Source organism: Primulina eburnea, chromosome 16 (assembly GCF_022965805.1).
Source record: "Primulina eburnea isolate SZY01 chromosome 16, ASM2296580v1, whole genome shotgun sequence".
NCBI lineage: Eukaryota > Viridiplantae > Streptophyta > Magnoliopsida > Lamiales > Gesneriaceae > Primulina > Primulina eburnea.
This window is the reverse complement of record NC_133116.1, coordinates 3,560,987-3,581,431: the sequence shown is the minus strand read 5'-3', so window position 1 is coordinate 3,581,431 and position 20,445 is coordinate 3,560,987. Positions and strand designations below refer to the sequence as shown.

Below are 20,445 nucleotides of genomic sequence, written 5' to 3'. Positions count from 1 at the left end.
TATATTTTTTACCGATAATGTATGAACAAGTAAAATATAAATTTAAAATTTGATTAATTATTTTATTTAAAATAATAAAATTATAATCGAAATATATTTGTTCGAAATGCATCTCCTCAATAATTCTGTGTGTTTACGGTGAGCATATGGTGATATAAAATAACAGGATTAATAGTTTTGGGCCTAGCCCCAGAAAACAAACTGAGAAATGGATCGCGCCCATCTTTAACCACTAGTTATTCTGCACACGCGTTGCGTGTGTATACAATCTTTTTTATCATTATCGATGGATTAAAGTGAAAATTGACATATTATGGAGGGACTAAATTGATATTTGAATGATTGAAATAAAAATAAAAGTGTGTGTTGAAATAAAAAAAAAAACAAAAAAACAAAGGTGTAATATTACTATAATTGTAAGGGTAAAACTGGAAAAAAAGATGGTGTCCTCTTTGGCAGTTTTTATAAGGTGCTCAACCTTAATAAATAGTATATGTTATATTCTTTGGGCCTCGATGAGTTTGGTGCAAAAGGAAATATTATGCGTCTTTGGGTATCAATTTGATTCGAATTACTGGATAATTAAAGTTTAAAATAATTATGTTATTCATATCTTTTAATTTAATATCATCATTATATTGTAAATCATTTGTCATCTCATCTCACGAATAAGACGATATCTTAAAAAGATTTTAACTTTGGTTTCCAAGATGCTTAGCTCAAATAGGATACCGTTCGGACTAAAAAGTATGTGATGAAACATAACGTTAAAATTAACAAGGTTTTAGTGAGTGTTTGCGATAAATTATAATTTTAAAAAAGTGATTAGATTTACTGGTTATGAACAAGTGAAAAAAATTAGAAGTGAGTTGCTTTTGAAAACAAAATGAAAAGTTGAAAATTGAAGTAGGTAGTATGTGAAAATAAGTGATTCTAACACTATTTTTTACCGAACCACTTTTGTAGAACATCCTACCAGTTTCTGAATTTAAATTAAATTAACCAGAAACTAACGTAAAAATTGCGTTTAAGAAATTAAAAAAAAATTATTTTTCTAAAATCCAACAATCATTTTTTGTGTGTGATTATAGACACTCCCTAATAAATATTTGTACAAACTATATGTATTTTAAATCCAATCGTCTAATAAATATATTCTATTTTGTAATCATGCGATGTAAAATCACGAGTAAAGTCATATTATCGAAATATTCTTTTATCCATTGTATCACGAAAGTAGGAAGCCCAATGCTGAGATCCATAGAATTTCAATGGTTCCGTTTTCAAACCACAACGAGGCCCAAAGAAAATATATGAGGCCCAATGAACATATTCGATTCACCTTTCTGTTCTCTTTTCCAATATTTCCCAAGACATTAATCTAAATAAATGAAAGCTCGAAAAAAAGGCTTATTTGTTTCAAATTTGTTATAGAAAAGATATTATAGATGATTATTGATATTGTTATCTATTCAAATCTGTAAATCTACTCTATAAATAGAGGTCTTCAGTGATGAATAAAACACACAAAAATCATTCTCTCTTCTCTATATTCTCTACTATTCACAACACGTTATCAGCACGAGTGCTCTTCAAGGTAAAATTTATAAATAATTTATTCTTATTCTTGTATGAATGCTCTTGAAGAAGCACAATATTTAGATTTAATATTGATGCTCCCGAAGTAGCACAAATTATAGATTTATGTTGATGCTCCTGAAGAAGCACAACTTTTAATTTTATGTTGATGCTCCTGAAGTAGCACAACACGACTTTATGTTGAAGATATTGATAGATCTATGAATAAAATATTAATGAATAAGATTTATCAATATTCCCGAAGAATCTTGATCTAAAATCATAAAGATCTATCAATATCTATGAACAATATTGATATAAAATATAATGTTATCATATTCCTGAAGAATTTAGATAACTATCATATGTTTCGACAATATTCTTGAAGAATATTGATTATAAATGTATTGTTGTTTTGATTCAAGTTTTTTTTTTTTTTTTTTTTTTTATCATATCTTGGATTGCTTGTTTAAGATTTATATTATTTGGATTTTGATGTTTTAACTAGTCGCTAAAATATTGTGTGAATACTAGTATTTACTACTTCCATGATATTTTTTTTTTTGAATCAATCTCATCACTATGTTTGATATCAACAGAACCATAATATTTTAGATTCTTGAGACTTTCATCTTCTCAAATTAATAAAACCAAATCTCACCAAAATTGGATATATTCGACTTTCAAAAATTGTTGATCAAAAATCTAGTTTTTGACATTTAAAATTTAAACCACTTACTTTCGGAATTCTCGCGAATCACGATTCATAAAATCAAGGAAAACGAGCTTTAGATTTGAATTAGAAAATCAAATCTATTTGTAATTTGAAATTATTTGACTTCCAAATAATTATAAAATATATAATATTTTGATTTCAAACTATTTAAAACAATAAGTGTATCTCTCTACCTTTTCCTAATTAATTTTTATTACAAATATAAAAATGTCATCTTAAATAATAAACATTTTTATATTTGTGCATAAAAGGGTTTTATTTTTATTTTTTTTTCTTTAGTTTATAATGGTACAATTTGTAATTAGTGTAATTTGTAATAGATACATAAATTATTAATTGAGCGCATCTCAATATACACCTGCATCGATGTTAGTTTAACAAATAGAATAACAAAATTTCAAAATTGCACAGTAAAAGTAGTAACATGCATAATTTGTTATAATACTTATTTTCAATATATATTATGCAATTTTACTCTATTTATGTCATGATTCTAATTATATAATTTTTTTTTTCTTTCTTTAAGTTGCAATGGCGAACATCACCAAACTTGAATTTGAAGCACTTGACTTGACTGGAAAAAATTATTTATCATGGATTTTGGATGCCGAGGTCCACCTTATCTCTATGAATTTAGGAGATACAATAAAAGAAGGAAATAAAATGTCCCAGCAGGACCGTGCAAAGGCACTTATTTTTCTCCGTCATCACCTCAATGATGGGTTGAAAGTCGAATATCTCACTGTGAAAGAGCCACGAGAGCTTTGGAAAAATCTAAAAGAAAGATTTGACCATCAACGAACTGTAATTCTCCCAAGAGCCCGATATGAATGGATGCACCTACGGTTACAAGATTTTAAGTCCGTAAGTGACTATAACTCTGCATTATTCAAGACTAGTTCCACACTGATACTTTGTGGAGAGAAAGTAACTGATCAAGACATGTTAGAAAAAACATTCTCCACTTTTCATGCTTCAAACGTGCTCCTGCAGCAGCAATATCGTGAACGTGGATTTCAAAGGTACTCTGAACTCATCTCATGCTTACTAGTTGCTGAACAAAACAATGAGCTGCTCATGAAAAATCACCAAATGCGCCCAACTGGATCCACACCATTTCCTGAAGCAAATGGAACTACATTTCCTGAAGAATATGAAATTGCATTTCCTGAAGTGAATGCTAATTCCACTAAAAATCATAACAATGAAAGTGGACGTGGACGTGGATGTGGGCGTGGGCGTGGGCGTGGGCGTGGCCAAAGAAGATACTATCAGCAACAAAATGGAAAGAAACATAAAACAAGCCACCAGCAGTGGAATTCCAATAATGAAGAAGCAAAGGAGAAGAGTTCCAAAGTATATGAAGAAAAATGCTATAGATGTGGAATGGAAGGGCATTGGTCTCGTACCTGTCGTACGGCAAAACATCTTGTGGATCTATACCAAAAATCAATCAAGGAAAATGGAAAAATGGAGATAAATTTTGTGGACAATGATGATCCAATTGATATAACTCACTTGGACGTCTCTGATTTCTTTGCTAATCCAGATGGAAATATAGATAATTTGATTGGTGGTGGTGTGTTAGAAAATAATGAGTAATTACTTTCATTGGTCTTGTTCCTACTTTGAATTTCTATTGTTTATTAGGTTATCGTGGTCTCGTTTTTATTTTGATGTTCAGTTCAAGTTTAGGATTTGTCATGGAGGCTTATTTTGTTATTCAATAAATGTTTTCATTATTCAATAAAATATTTAATTTGAAAGCTTTACGCATTATTTAATTTAGCTTATTGAATTATATTTTTATTTTAGATTAACGATGAGATGTCAGGATGAATGCTTAGTGGATAGTGGTACAACACATACCATTCTTCAAAATAAAAGGTATTTTTTGGAGTTAACATTAGCTGAAAATAATGTTACAACAATATCGGGTGCATCAAAAATTATTGAAGGTTATGGAAAGGCAAAAATTATTTTACCAAATAATACAAGCCTATATATTGAAAATGCCTTATATGCAAGCAAATCCAGTAGAAATTTGCTTAGCTTTAAAGACATCCGCCGAAATGGATACCATATTGAAACATTAAATGAAAATAATTTCGAATACCTTTGCATAACATCTATTATATCTGGCCAGAAGCAGATAAAAGAAAAATTATGTGCACTCCCTTCTGGAATGTATTTTACAACAATAAAAACAGTCGAAGCAAACATTGTCACAAACCAGAAGTTTGTTGACCAACAGAGCTTCAAATTATGGCATGATCGACTTGGTCACCCTGGGGCAACAATGATGCGCAGAATAATAATTAACTCACATGGACACCCTCTAAAGAACCAGAAGATTCTTTTACACAATGATTATCCATGTGTAGCTTGTTCACAAGGCAAACTAATTATAAGACCTTCTCCTACAAAGATTGATGTTGAAATCCCAACCTTCTTGGAGAGAATTCATGGGGATATTTGTGGGCCTATACACCCACCATGTGGACCATTTCGATACTTCATGGTATTGATTGATGCGTCTACTAGATGGTCACATGTTAGTTTGCTTTCAACTCGAAATATAGCTTTTGCTAGATTACTTGCGCAAATTATTAAATTACGAGCTCAATTCCCAGATCACTCAATCAAGACAATTCGTCTTGATAATGCTGCTGAATTTAAATCGCAGACATTTAATGACTATTGTATGTCAATAGGGATTTCAGTTGAGCATTCGGTTGCTCATGTCCATACACAAAATGGCTTAGCAGAGTCATTCATTAAACGTTTGCAATTAATTGCTAGACCATTATTGATGAGAACCAAACTTCCATCATCTGTGTGGGGACATGCCATATTACATGCTGCATCATTGATTCGTATAAGGCCAACTAATTATCACCAATACTCACCCTTACAACTTGCTTATGGTCGAGAGCCTGATGTTTCTCACCTTCGAGTATTTGGTTGTGCAGTACAAGTCCCCCTCCCACCTACACAGCGAACCAAAATGGGCCCACAACGTAGACTTGGGATTTATGTGGGATATGATTCACCATCTATTATTAGATTTTTGGAACCTTTAACAGGAGACTTGTTTACTGCGAGATTTGCAGATTGCCACTTCGATGAATTGGAATTTCCAAATCTAGGCGAAATAAAGTTGTGTCCCGAAGAACAACAAAAGATTTGTTGGAATGAGAAAACACTATCTCATTATGATCCTCGAAATAATCAATGTGAGCAAGAAGTTGAAAGAATCATTCACCTACAAAGAATTGCAAATCAATTGCCCGATGCTTTTGTTAATACAAAGAATGTGACAAAATCACATATACATGCAGAGAATACCCCTGTCAATATTGATGTCCCCATAGGACCAGCTATTATTCAACCTGCAAATGAATCTAAAATACGCCAGAAGCGTGGTCGACCAATTGGTTCAAAGGATATTGTACCTCGAAAAAGAAAGGTACAAGAGAAAGAAAATTCAAAAGCTCTCGAAGAAGAAATCTTGGATGATATAGTAAGAGAGATCAATGAACCAAACTTGGATAATATTATTCCTGAAGAATCAAATTCTCATGAAAATAATGAGATTTCAATAAATTATATATCATCTCGAAAATTGTGGGATCGAAATAACACAATTGTTGACACTGTCTTTGCCCTAAATGTCGCCCTTGACATCATACATGATGAAGGCCCAGAACCACAATCCGTTAAGGATTGTCAACAAAGAGATGATTGGCCGAAATGGAAGAAGGCCATACAAACTGAATTAGACTCACTAGAAAAACATAAAGTGTTTGGACCTGTAGTACGAACACCTGAAAATGTAATCCCAGTAGGATACCGATGGGTTTTTGTACGAAAGAGGAACGAAAATGGTGAAATTGTAAGATACAAGGCCCGACTCGTAGCCCAAGGTTTCTCGCAGAGACCTGGAATTGACTATGAGGAAACATATTCACCTGTGATGGATGCCACTACTTTTCGATTCCTAATCAGTTTAGCAGTATCAGAAACTCTTGATATGCGACTTATGGATGTTGTAACTGCTTATCTTTATGGTTCACTTGATAGTGATATATATATGAAAGTGCCTGAAGGATTCCAACTATCGAAAGAAAATGGTGAAGCACCCAAGGCTATGTTATCAATAAAACTGCATAAATCCTTATATGGATTAAAGCAATCTGGTCGCATGTGGTACAATCGTCTTAGTGAATATTTGTTAAAAGAAGGATACACAAATAATGCTATTTGTCCATGCGCTTTTATAAAAAGAACAGATGAGGGTTTTGCAATTGTGGCAGTATATGTTGATGATCTAAATCTTATTGGCACTCCAGAAGAGCTTACTAAAACTGCCAATTATTTGAAAAATGAGTTTGAGATGAAAGATTTAGGAAAGACAAAATTTTGTCTCGGATTGCAAATAGAACATTTGCAAGAGGGAATATTTGTTCATCAATCATCATATACAGAAAAAATATTAAAGCGCTTTTACATGGACAAGGCACACCCATTAGCATCACCCATGTATGTTCGATCACTTGATGCTAACAAAGATCCTTTTCGACCACCTGAAAATGGAGAAGAAATCGTTGGTCCAGAAGTACCATATCTAAGTGCCATTGGTGCACTGTCATATCTCGCAAATTGTACTCGCCCAGATATATCATTTTCTGTTAATCTTTTAGCGAGATATAACTCATGTCCAACCCGAAGACATTGGAATGGTGTAAAACACATATTTCGTTACCTTCGGGGTACAATTGATATGGGATTATTTTATTCGACAAAATCAAAGTCTCCTTTAGTCGGATATGCAGATGCAGGATATCTTTCTGATCCACATAAAGCTAAATCCCAGACAGGTTATGTGTTTACACGAGGAGACACTGCTATATCATGGAAGTCGGTGAAGCAATCCTTAACAGCGACGTCTTCAAATCACTCTGAGATCATTGCAATGCATGAAGCAAGTCGGGAGTGTGTGTGGTTGAGATCTATGACACAACATATTCAAGAATCATGTGGACTCCCAACAGCCAAAGATGACCCAACAGTAATATTCGAAGATAATACTGCTTGCATTGCGCAGTTAAAAGGAGGCTACATCAAAGGTGATAGAACAAAGCATATTTCACCAAAGTTTTTCTATACACATGAGCTTCAAGAAAATGGTGATATTGACGTCCATCAAATTCGCTCAAGCGACAATGTAGCTGACTTATTTACAAAGGCATTACCTACTTCAACATTCAAGAAATTGGTGCACAAGATAGGAATGTATCAGTTGAAGGATATCAGATGATTGAGATCAGGGGGAGTATCTATTGTTGTACTCTTTTTCCTTCGTTCAGGTTTTCCCATTGGGTTTTACTGACAAGGTTTTAACGAGGCAACATTTGAACTCCCACATCTCTTAGAAGTAATTTGCTGAGTAGATAATCATCTAAGGGGGAGTGTTATAGAAAAGATATTATAGATGATTATTGATATTGTTATCTATTCAAATCTGTAAATCTACTCTATAAATAGAGGTCTTCAGTGATGAATAAAACACACAAAAATCATTCTCTCTTCTCTATATTCTCTACTATTCACAACAAAATTTCAAATTTTTACCAATTTATTTTTTGGGTAAAAATGAGAGACGGCTTCAATATCAATAAATAAAAGAATATGTGAGATAATTAAAATTTTGAAAGTGAAAAAGGGTAGGAGAAAATTAATTTTTTTCAAAAAATTATAAAATAAAAATTTAAAAATAGTTATCACTTTCACGTGCCGGCAATGAAAAACCCAGAAGTAATGGGAAAGAAGAGGCATTAATAATTCCACGTGGTCCATCTTTTCCACACAGCTGCCAAAGTTCAATATTCATTTCCAATTCCAAATCCAAAATAAAAGGACGAAGAATGGCACTTTACTTGTCAATGGGGGTGGCTTGTTATTATTGGTCCTCTTTTTTTATTCATTTCGTGTTAGGTTTTTTGTTTTAACGTCATAATTACTTGTTTTGGTGAGACAAATATGTCAAATTTTCCATGATATAAAACACCTGATATATATATATATATATATAAGAAAACTTTGCCGAGCTCAAAAAAAAGAAAAAGCATGAAATGTTCTACAACCAGTAGGTCTCTTCTGAGACGGTCTCACGAATCTTTATTTGTAAGACGGATTCACGAATCTTTATTTGTGAGACGGGTCAACCCTACCGATATTCAATATAAAAAGTAATATTCTTAGTATAAAAAGTAATATTCTTTCATGGATGACTCATATAAGATATCCGTCTCACAAAATACGACCCGGGAGACCGTCTCATACAAATTTTAGCCTTTAATTTATTACTTTCGAGTTAAATACTTTAATTTTCAATATATATTCAGATGAAAATACTTTTTAAAAAAAAAAAAACACATATATCATAAAAACAAATTATCATTTGTGCACTTTTACTAAAAACATTTACCTTAGTAATAGGCATCCTTTCATGCGAATGATGATTATCCATATCCACATCACCTTGTGTTTGGGTAAAATTTGGAATAGTTGAAATTTAAAAATAACTATATTATCCTAATATTCAAATTTAGCATTTCATTCTTAATTATCTCGTGACGCGAGTTGAAGTATAGGAATCAAAATTTTGGTATTAAAATACGTTTGACTCAAGTTTTACAACAACACGAGTACACATACATCGAGCCGTAATGAAGAACTCATAGAGATTTATAGTGCTTCGGCTTTAATGCCTACATCCCACTTCGAGCTTCCTTTATTATCGAAGAGTTGGAGAGAAAGTTTGACAATCAGAAGGAATATAAAAAGTTGCCGACAGTCTGACTAACCAACTTCCAAGTAGCCCTTTTCCCTTCCCTTGCCTTTATTCCAAGTCTCGGATTGTGATCTTCTCACGACATCAAGCATTCCAAATGTTTTGCTTTAGATGAAGTTTTAGGTATAATATAGATGGAATCGTATTTGACTTTAAAATATATACGTTCTAAACTAATTATATTTGTTCATAATTTTTTTTTGATAACGATGAAACCTGTGATGTGTATTATTGGATAAAGTTTTGAACTAACATGATAATCTGCACATTTGATTACTTCATCTTATGCACGCCAAACATAAATTCTATCTTCAGAATTGATTTGAATTTAGTTGAAATTTCTTATAATTACTACTTTTTAATTCGTGTTGATTAATTCAAATAAAATTAATGATTTGATTTCAGTAATTTTCAAGTTTAGTGACGAATTATTTTATATAATATATTAAAGACCAATAAAGAAAGGGTTACCGACCCATTTTGCCAAAGAGAGGACCAAAAAGAATGGTCAACGTCGAATATATTTCTTGGAACGGTGGGAATGGTCGAAGTTCTATAAACGCAATATTTGAAAATTAAGAATTAATTAGTGTCCAACAAAAAAATTATAATAACTTAATTTGTTTACTTCCCATACAATTACACTGCAAAGAATAAAAATTCAACATAGAACTTTGGTGTAATTTCCTGTGTATTATAATATTATATAATATGAAAATAGCAAATAAACAATTTGCATTTATAAAGTTTATCCAAATTAGTCAATTGCGAATAAAATTAATTGAATTAGCTATTTGAAAATGAATTTTATGTTGTAAAAATATTAATCAGCAATACATAGAAAATAAATAAATAACTTCTTCTAATAATAAAATACGCATATTTGTCTACTTGTCTTTTAATATCTCCAAATAGGCTTCTTTAAATTAATTGTAATTGTAATTGTAATGGCACACACCTCATTGATTTGTGAGAAGCTATGTCGGGAAATTAATTATTATTAGTTACTTTATATATGTGTTTGTACAATCTTTTTTATCATTATCGATGAAATAAAGTGAAATTTGAAAAATTATGGTGGGACTAAATTGATATTTGAATGGTTGAAATAAAAATAAAAGTATGTGTTGAAGTTTTAAAAAAACAAAAATGTAATATTAGTATCATATAAGGGTAAAATTAGAAAAAAAAGTTGGTATTCTCTCTAGGTAGTTATTATCATGTCCTCACACTTAATAATATAGTATAAAATAGATGTAGAAGTTAGAAACTAAACGGGGTATTCTGTTTTTTAACATCGGGCAATATTTATTTAAAAAAATGACGTCCTTAAATAGTTTACCAAGGTTATTACTTTAGCAACATAAATATAAATTAGATGAGATTTATAGAATAAATAATTTGGTATGGAAACCATTGTGTTTTTGTATAGGCAAAATTTTGTGTGAGACGGTCTCACGAGTTATATTTTGTGAGACAGAGCTCTTATTTGAGTTATCTATGAAAAATTATTACTTTTTATACTAAGAATATTACCTTTTATTGTTAATTTCGGTTGGATTTACTCGTCTCACAGATAAAAATTTGTGAGATTGTCTCATAAGATACCTATTCTCTTGTATAAATATATTATTTATGATACGTTTAAATAATAATAATTAACGTCGATGTTAATACATCACCGTATTTTCTAGGCAAGATGGAAATGTCGTCGGTATAACGGTTAGTTGAACGGGTGTATGAGACTGCAAGGGTATGAAAGTATTTTTCGAGAGAGTGGTTGATCTAACAAATAAATGAAAATGAAAATGAAAATGGAAGTGGGAAAGGAATGAGAAAAAAAGGAAGTTCCTTCACCAGAGTTTCTAGCCTCGTTCGCTTTCCCCTTTCTTTGAAATCTCGTTTAAGATCTCATATCTTCTCTAAATTCAGATAATATATTCATTCAAACCTTCTTTGGATGATTTTTTGTTTTGTTTGTTTGTGATGACTTATTTATCGACTTAGTGTAGTCTCCATGTTTTGTTCTTGGGTTTTATTATTTATGTCTGAAATTCAGCAGTTGATGCTACGAAGTGACTGAGAGAGGATGGGTTTTCTGGGGTTTGAATTAGCTATTTGACTGCCCCAGGTGAGGAAAGTTACGATTTTTTTTCCTGAAAGTGACAGTTAATTTGATTTCCTGGTTTGGTTTTGTTTAGGCGACATCAATCCTCGATCATTTATAGACGTTGGCTTGTTTAACATGTTGATTTTCAGGATTATTTCAGTGGTTTCGGTGAATGAATACGTTATACGCGGTTTGAATCGACCTATATTATCAGTTTCTTTTTTTTCTTCCATTTTTTTGGACTTAGCGTTTTGTTTAGTTTAATTTATGCTGGGTTTTTTGTTCTGATAAATAAGACTTAAAAATTTTATTCTTCTTGTTGTTATTATTTTAAGGCTGTGATATTGTTTGAGGTTTAAAATAATTAGTTCGGTAGAAGTGGTTCTGGATAAATAAATGCAATTTGGTTATGATGTACTGTTTTTTATTTAAAAATTTATTTTGGGATGTAGGTTTGAGTCAGTGAATTCAATATAAGATGGCTAGTTACAGTGATACGGAAGAGGATAGGTTCTTTGACAGCCGTGATGAAGTATCTTCTGTATCAGATTTGGTTTCTGATTGCTCTGAAGAGATGTTAAGTTCTGGGCTTGGAGATTGTGCTTTAGGATATGAGTTTTGGAGCAATGAACCTGATAGTATTGAAGAGAGGCGTGCTAAGTTTTTGAAGCGGATGGGTTTGAGTCCAAATTGGCAAAGAACTTTTGAGACGAAGAGGGAGATCCGTGGCATGAAGATATGAAAAGAGATGTCGACAGATTGAGGAGTACTGATGAGACTGTGCTGGCAGATTTGGATTCAGACCCACAGTTTTTCTCAAGTCTTTCATTGCATTCCTTTCCGTCGTATAACAACACAGATTTATTAGAAGATGGTACAATAGAAGAGAACTTTACTTGGAAAATCAAGAATCTGTGCAATGAAGCTGAATTTGTTGTCGATGAACTTGTTGACACTGGTTCGAGTTCTGCATTTTGCAGAACAAGTTCAGATAGAACGTTATCTATTGATGAATATCAGAAAACAGTTGGTTCTCCAATGTTGCAATTGTTTAGAAAAGACTCAAAAGGGTGTACCATGGTTGATGCAGAGAAGAAAGTTAAAAGCAATTGGCTCAAGAAATTCAGTGCTTTGACTCATATTGCTGAGAAGGCAAAGCGCTTCATTGATAAAAATATTGAAATTAATTCTGAAACAGAGTCTGCGTCTCGACGAGTTGATGTAAATTTATCTAGAAAACACTCGAAAGAATTATCTTGTCTTTATGCTGGGCAAGAATTTCTTGCCCACAATGGCTCAATATCGACATTGAAGTTCAGCCCTGATGGTCAGTATTTGGCTAGTGCTGGGGAAGATGGCATTGTCCGTGTCTGGAAAGTCCTTGAAGATGACATTATAAAACGAATTGATTTGCAAAATGCTGACCCTTCCCATTTGTTCTTTTCACTGAATCATTTGTCTAAGTTAGCTCCTCAGAATGGCACCAAAGAGAATACTACTCAGACAAAAAGATCGAGGAAATCAACTGATTCAGCTTGTGTCATTCTTCCGCAAAAGGTCTTTCAGTTGTTGGAGAAGCCTCTTCACGAGTTTCATGGACATAAAGGGGAGATTTTGGCTCTCTCATGGTCTAAGAATGGGGTTCGTGGTCCTGGATTTGCTATTTTTTTGTACAATTGCTCCTTGTTCTTGTTTTTCACACAAGAAGTGTCTTAAAATATAATCATACTTCTTTTCGGACTGCAGCATTTACTGTCATCTTCAGTTGATAAAACTGCTCGATTGTGGAGGTTGGATCATGATCATTGTCTTGGAGTTTTCTCTCACAATAACTATGGTAAGGATCTGGAAATAGGAATATTTCACACCACCGTAGCAAATATTCTACTTAATGTAACATTTTACAGGTATTTAATTCTAATTTATGTGTGATGCAGTGACTTGCGTTGAGTTCAATCCCGTGGATGATAATTATTTTGTTAGTGGTTCAATAGATGGGAAAATACGCATTTGGGAGGTTCAAGGCTGTCGAGTCGTTGATTGGACTGATATTCGAGAAATCATTACCGCTGTGTGTTATAGTCCTGATGGCAAGGTTGATGCACATAACTGAGAGCTGTTTTACTGTTAAAAATGTTTGAAATCTACATTAAAACTTAAAATCACTGTTTATACTTGGTTCAGGGAGGAGTTGTTGGCTCTATAGATGGCAATTGCCGTTTTTATGATATCATAGGTATGCCCATCTACTCAAGATAATTTCAAACTGCTTCTTTTTATGTTCTTAGAATCAAGCCACTGGCGAAACAAAGAGCCTTCTGATAATCAGAAGCTGTTGAATAAGTAGTGATTTTGACTGGTCCTTGTTATTTTTTGAAGTTTATGTGCTCATAGATCTTGAATGCAATGGCATTCGTTTTTTATATACACTTGATAATGTGAAATATCATCGGTTAGTGTTGATGGAATTCCACTGCTTTAGGGAGCGGCACTTTATTATTTTTCTCGAAAGTTACATGAATGCCCCTTTATCCATTACAGACTATTAAACTGATTCTGCATGTATAACATCCTCATCTTTAACCAAATCTTGTCATTTTATCCTTAGTTGTGTTTACATTTTCATGGGACAAAAACCTTAATTAGTTTTCCAATTTTTTATTTTTACAAAATCTGTGTTATAATCAATTTTTTCAGAAATTTCTTGAAAAACCATTATTGAATTAATCTGACTCTGCATGTATAACATGCTCATCTTAAACAAATCTCGTCGTTTTATCCTTATTGGGTTCACATATTCATAGGACAAAAGCCTTAATTAGTTTTCCTATTTTTTATTTTTAAAATTTTTGTTGCTTCTTTATTTTGTGTCATGAGCAATTTTCAGGTATTTCTAGAAAAGAACAACACTTTTTGTGATTGTATTTGATGAGATTCTTGATGCTTGAACTAGATAAGTGTCCAATGGATATTTGAAATTTGGGTACAGATTCAAACATAAAAGAAAATGCTTCAAAAAAATTTCAAGTTAGGTTAATTTCTTTGCTTTTTTCTTTTCAAGAATCTTTGCTTTTTTCAATAATACCTGCCATTTGTCCACTCTCATTTGATCGGTTAACTTTGATAACTAAAAGAATGATCAAAAACTTGAACAATACTAGACTGTTAATTCTCATTTCAATTCATGATAAGAAATTTATTTGCATCGATGAAGTGAGTTGAAATTTGTATGGTCGAGCATATTTTCAACTATTTAAAAACAATATATGATTTTACCTTTCCTTACAAATTACATGCACATTTGTTGTGAGCACGCCTAGAAGTACCAAGGCAGTAAGCTTAAATAAATATATTTTCTCAATGCAATACTGGTGACTTTGTACTTACTGGTTAATGTATTACTTCGTCGTCAGTTCATTTATCTTCTAAAAAGTCTTGATGATTGTACTTTATATTTCTTTTAATTATGTTATCTTCTAAATGAATATTTGAGAATTTTATGTGGGCCAACTTTTGTGGTAGAGCACAACAAAATCATTCATGTATATGTTTGCTTTATGCAATGGCTGGTTTGCGAATTGGATATCCACATCCCCATTTTCATTTCCATTGGCAGTTTATCTATCCAAAGCCCCATTTTCGTTTTCCTTCCCAGTGTCAGTTTATCTAAAATTCTAAAATGATATTGGGGAAGGAACAGAATGGCAATACCTGACTACCACAACTGGACAACAAATCTAAATAAATATGTAATGCTAAAACAAGATGTACTCAGGAGAAAAAAGAATGTTGGCAATGAAACTAGAGGACAATGTGACTTGAAAGAATGTGATGGATACTATGGTCAAATATGTGAAACATTCTAATTAACTATGTTGTACGAGTTGTGCATAATCTGTGACATGAGAAATGATAGTCAGCAAAATGCTGTACGATTTAATTTTTTACTGTGCTCCCATTCTGTTGACTCTTATGCGTGAAAGAGCTAATGTTTACCTGTCTTATCTTTTTTTCGTGTAGATAATCGTTTGGAATTGGGTGACCAAATATGCCTGAAAGGGACGAAAAAGCAATCTGGGAAGAGGATAACTGGATTTGAGGTTTGTCATAAGAGAATTTGATGTCATATTTAATTGTTGTTGTTTTCTATTTCCTATGACAATTTGCCGCAGTGGAGTACTTTTTAATCTTGTATCTGATTGTTAATTCTTCAGTTTTGCCCAAGTGATGCAAGGAAAGTAATGGTTACTTCTGCTGATGCGCAAGTTCGAATTCTTAGTGGGACCAATATTGTGGGCAAGTTTAGAGGTGACAAGTTCCTCTTTCCTTGTTTGCCTTTTCTGTAAAAATTCTTTCGGCCGTTTCCTTGCTACACCAAGTGATGTACCACAAACCCAATTACTCAATAATGATTAATTTATAGCTGTAGAATAGAAAAAACAATTCTCATTGATTGTTGAATCAAATGGTTCAATGATGTTATTTAGAGTCACCAAAGTGACCTTTTTCCCAAATTCTTTTTTGGACTCCAGGCAATCGTAGTTCAGGAAGTCAAGTTTCTGCGACTTTCACTTCAGACGGAGAACACTTTGTTTCGGCCACAGAGGACTCAAATGTCCATGTCTGGAGTTATAATTCCCAGGACCAGAAATCGTCTAGATCAAAGAATTCAGGCTCGCGCGAGAGTTTCTTCTCCCGCAATTCTTCCATCGCCATCCCTTGGTGTGGATTGAAGAATAAGTTGGGATCACTTCCTGAAAGTATCTTAAGAAACGGACATTGCGACGAGAAATTTCTCCAAAAGTTACCCGCATATTTCCCTGATTGTTTTACCATGAGCCTCGGGTTTTTCTTAGACGCCATAAACAGAGGATCTTCTACTTGGCCAGAGGAGAGGCTGCCCAAATCAAGACCAGTAACTGGCAAACCGTCGTTACGTAGATCAGAATTCAAGTTTCTGAAAAATGCTTGGCTCAGCGCGTTGAACACTCCTCACTTGTGGGGTCTTGTGATAGTAACAGCTGGTTGGGATGGATGCATTCGAACATTTCTCAACTATGGGTTACCTATTCGATTTTGAGACATTGTTATACGGCCGCAGAATGTAACTTTAGAACATGTACCATGAAATTTGAGACACGGTGTAGATTGAGAATCGAGGAGGAATCTGTATGTGTATGTTTTAAAAGTATATTCTTTATAGGTCAAAAGTGTAGTAAATTTATTAATTAGATAATGTCCCGAGAGGCAATGGAAATTGGGTTTGTATACAACTGGCCACAAGTCGACTAAGTGGCTTACTTTCTACTTTCTATTATTTTTTCTGGCTTTTGATGACCCAATCAATTGTATAAATTCTTGGGTGGATGATTCTTCTCTGTAAACTCTGTTCTTCCATAAAGTTACAATTACAGCTCGCGTCATTTCATTCAGATTACATAAAAGCATCTTTATGGGGGAGATGTTACGTAATCGGAAAGCAGATGATGTGAAATATCTGTGTTTCTTGAAAGTGGGCAGGTACACATGGGGTCTGCTAAACGTGCCATTATTTCTTTCAACAGTATCAAATTGATTTTTCTTGTGGGTCTGCCTTTAGACAACTTCGTTGCGTCTCTCACCGTAAACTGCTATATCAGCCGCGCGCTACATGCCCGATTGCATTTATTGGTTGCACATGTTGGGACATGCCTCACTCACTTTTTGATTACCACAGGAAAAAAAAAACAGTTTCTTTCATTCTCGGTTGTCATGAATTGATTCGTCCACAGGGAAAAAAAATTACATATGGTACTATTAAGGATCTACCATTTTTTTTTCTGATAGAGAACTTGAACAGATCACTAACCAAGCTCGTCGATGCAGAGAACGATCGGATTATAAAGTAAAATATTACAAATGTCTCACGTCGAATATTAAAACTAATAAAGAGTAGCTTATAAATTCATTAGGTTACACCACCTAATAGGAAAACTTTTTCCTATGGAACATCTGTTAAGTTTATAACCTATTTTCTGAATACTGAAAGGTGTGCGAAAGCCGCCTAAGTGAGCCATCAAGAAGACAAGAATACCCTTAATTTGTGTTTATAGTCTAACATACATGGAGGATCTGTTGCCAATGATACATCTCCCCGGATCAGTAAATGCATTATTAATCGACAATGAATAATGCGAGTATATACTGCGTGGGCCTTCTTCAAATCGAGTCCCCAGATTTGGGCCGTTGCTGTTCTTGATTAAATTATGCCAATTTTGTCGGCCAGGCTCTATCATCACGGGTTAATTTAGAGCTTGGGCATGGAGGCCGGGCAGTCACTGATTTTGACCTTGTAAGAGAATAAAAGGAGAAGATACTGTCGATCCTGGTTTCATATTTTGTAGATGATTATCGTATCTCATTAATCAAAATTATAACTGATTTGTCTATTTCCCAAAGAGTCGATCACTCCATTCACGAGAGGAGCAAGTAAAACCACCGTCACCCTTTTAAGTTATCACCGATCGAAACTCTATTCTGTGCAATTATTTTCTGGCAATAAACCTAGTTTGTATAAATGTTCACCTCGTACTTGGAAATTTTAGAAGAGTATTTGAGTTGATAGAGATAGAAGATTCTACCAAATTAATAATGCGTTGATAAAAATATACACGAGAGTGAAGTTATACAGTTAATACGCGTGCCATGCAATAAGAAAAATAGCGAGCTTAATTGGAAAGAACAAATCCGACATAAATATACGATCGGCCAAGCGTCATTTTTGAAACCGACGCATTCAACGTGGCTTCCGTTACAACCGACCATTCACCACTTGCAGAAGAAACTCCCATTACTACCTTTATCGTCAACCGGTTCACCTAAGAGCAATTCCAACCCCTGCGCTAAAATGGCATTTCACGTCATTTTTGGTGCAGGGGTTTCTCCGACTCCGACGGGAGCTGCGCTATAGCTCCAAATTTGGCGCGGGGAAGTTATTTTTTTTTGTTTTTTGTTTTGTTATTTTAATTATAATATTATATTAAAAATTATAATATTATTTATATAATAATATGATATTATTATAATAATTAGATATGTTTAAATAATTGTATAATATTAATTATATTATTTTAATAATTAGTATTTAAAATAATAGATTTTAAAATAATTTTATAATTAAACATCTAACACACAGTTAAAATAAAAATACGAATTCAAATTCGTATAATTTAAAGTAAACATAATAAAAGGTAAACATTTAATAATATTATTTTAATTATTAATAATATAATATTAATTATATAAAATATAAAATATAATTTATAATCATATCACTAAATTTAAAAAATACACATTTAATAATTAATAAGAAAAAAATTAAATAAATCAAATAAAAAATTATATTTCGAAAATATTTTTTTTAGAGTAAGATACGAAGTATATGAGTTGAAGATGAATATTGTATTTGGTGCAGAAACTGTACTATTTTAAAATAGATTTGATTTAAAATAAAGTTCAAAATAAAGTTTTCGGTTGGAGATGACCTAATCTTCGAATTAGGACGACTGTTACTGACACAGGTCTGCAAATCATACCACACATTTTCTAGCTACTCCTGGTTTTTATCTTAATTTTCTCAATATTATAGGGATTTTTCCCTTTATTTTTTAATTCCGTTGTAAATTATGAATTGGGATTTTCATTTGAGAATGAATGAATGAAATCATTAACTTTCAAAAAGAAAAGCAATAATGAAAAGATATTTCTTTCACGCATGTTCACGTTAGTGTAATATGTGAGTGTTTGATGAATGCATTGTCGTTGTTTGATGAATGCATTGTCATTGGTTCGATTCCATAGCAACACTTTCTCCGACGATAAGTTTTGTCCAATGTGATTTGCTTGACTAATATAGTTTGCAGGCTTCTAGTACAACAATGAAGAATTTGAGTTTTCCAATAAATGTTTCTGATAATTTAAGTCTTTTAAGATTACCAAAGAAAGAATGATGTTGTAAGAACGATATGAATTAAAACCAAGTTTGATTGGTAGAAAAGATGGCGACGAAAGAAGATATAACCTTCTTTTTGCTTCTGAAGTTGTTGCGCTAATTGTAGGAGATTTTGATAAATCTATGGGAGATGGAGGTATTTTACTAAAAACACATGCATGACGACTTAAATGTATCAATGAATTGAATCATATATAAATTGATCTCCAATATCCTCTACTTTTTCGGTATGGTGAGGATGATTATAGAGAAAACATCACATTCTCATAATCCGAGTTATGTGCTGGAGGGAGAAAAAAGTGAGCATAATAGAATTTTTTGTTTATCAACTACATGAACAGAGATTGTGAGGCTTCAACAAGTATTCTGTATTCATGAAGACTTTTTCAACATTTTGTCCTTGATGCATACACAAAGGTAAAATCTGCAAGATTGACATATATTCAAATGCATCATAAATAATTGAGATGTGAAATGTACAAAGGTCTTCATGATTCACTTTTACATGACAAAATGAATGCGTATGCTCAAGGAAATGTATTATATTGTTTTCTTCATTTATCGGAGGGCCAGATATATGATTCCGAACTATCAGGATGCAATGACTATATGAGTTGGTTATACATATTTGTTTATGACATTTACATGTAACCCAAAATAGCCAGAAATTATGACATTTTTTAGGCTGGGGAATTAAGCCTGAAGACTGTTTGGATATTGTCTGCATAATTTTTAAAATAAAGTTAGGTGCTTTGATTAAAGACTTCAAAAGAGTAAAATTTTCGTAAAATGTTAAGTCAGATAAATGAGGCTCCAATGATGCATAAGTTTTGTTTTGAAGCATAATTCAGAATTTTTAAATAGAATAAGATGTTTTGGGGTACCAAATCATGATTTAAAGTTGAAGGTTGGTAGTCGATTATATTGTTGCGAAAGATTGATCATTTTGTTGGATTATGAAACGACACTATTTTGCTTGTGACAAAGCTTGAAAATCATGTTTGGGAATGAAAAATTCTCACCGGAAGTAATGTGAGTCATAACGTGATTATTCCAAAAATGGCGTTGACTCCTTATCCAAAAGTTTCTTTCAAATTCCAACGAATGCGATTTCCTTTAATTATATCATAGACAATGATAATAAAAAAAAATCAGGAAGGATCGGTCTTTATCTT

The 20,445-nt window shown here is 32.7% G+C and overlaps 1 protein-coding gene and 1 pseudogene across 1 annotated transcript; both read left to right on the top strand.

Moving 5' to 3' along the window:
* Positions 1 to 2,845: 2,845 nt before the first annotated feature.
* Positions 2,846 to 3,916, top strand: LOC140817298 (uncharacterized). Its single transcript, XM_073176941.1, has one exon. The coding sequence runs from the start codon at positions 2,846 to 2,848 to the stop codon at positions 3,914 to 3,916; it is 1,071 nt and encodes a 356-aa protein (XP_073033042.1).
* A 6,997-nt stretch (positions 3,917 to 10,913) lies between these two features.
* Positions 10,914 to 16,696, top strand: LOC140815904 (uncharacterized; annotated as a pseudogene).
* Positions 16,697 to 20,445: the final 3,749 nt, after the last annotated feature.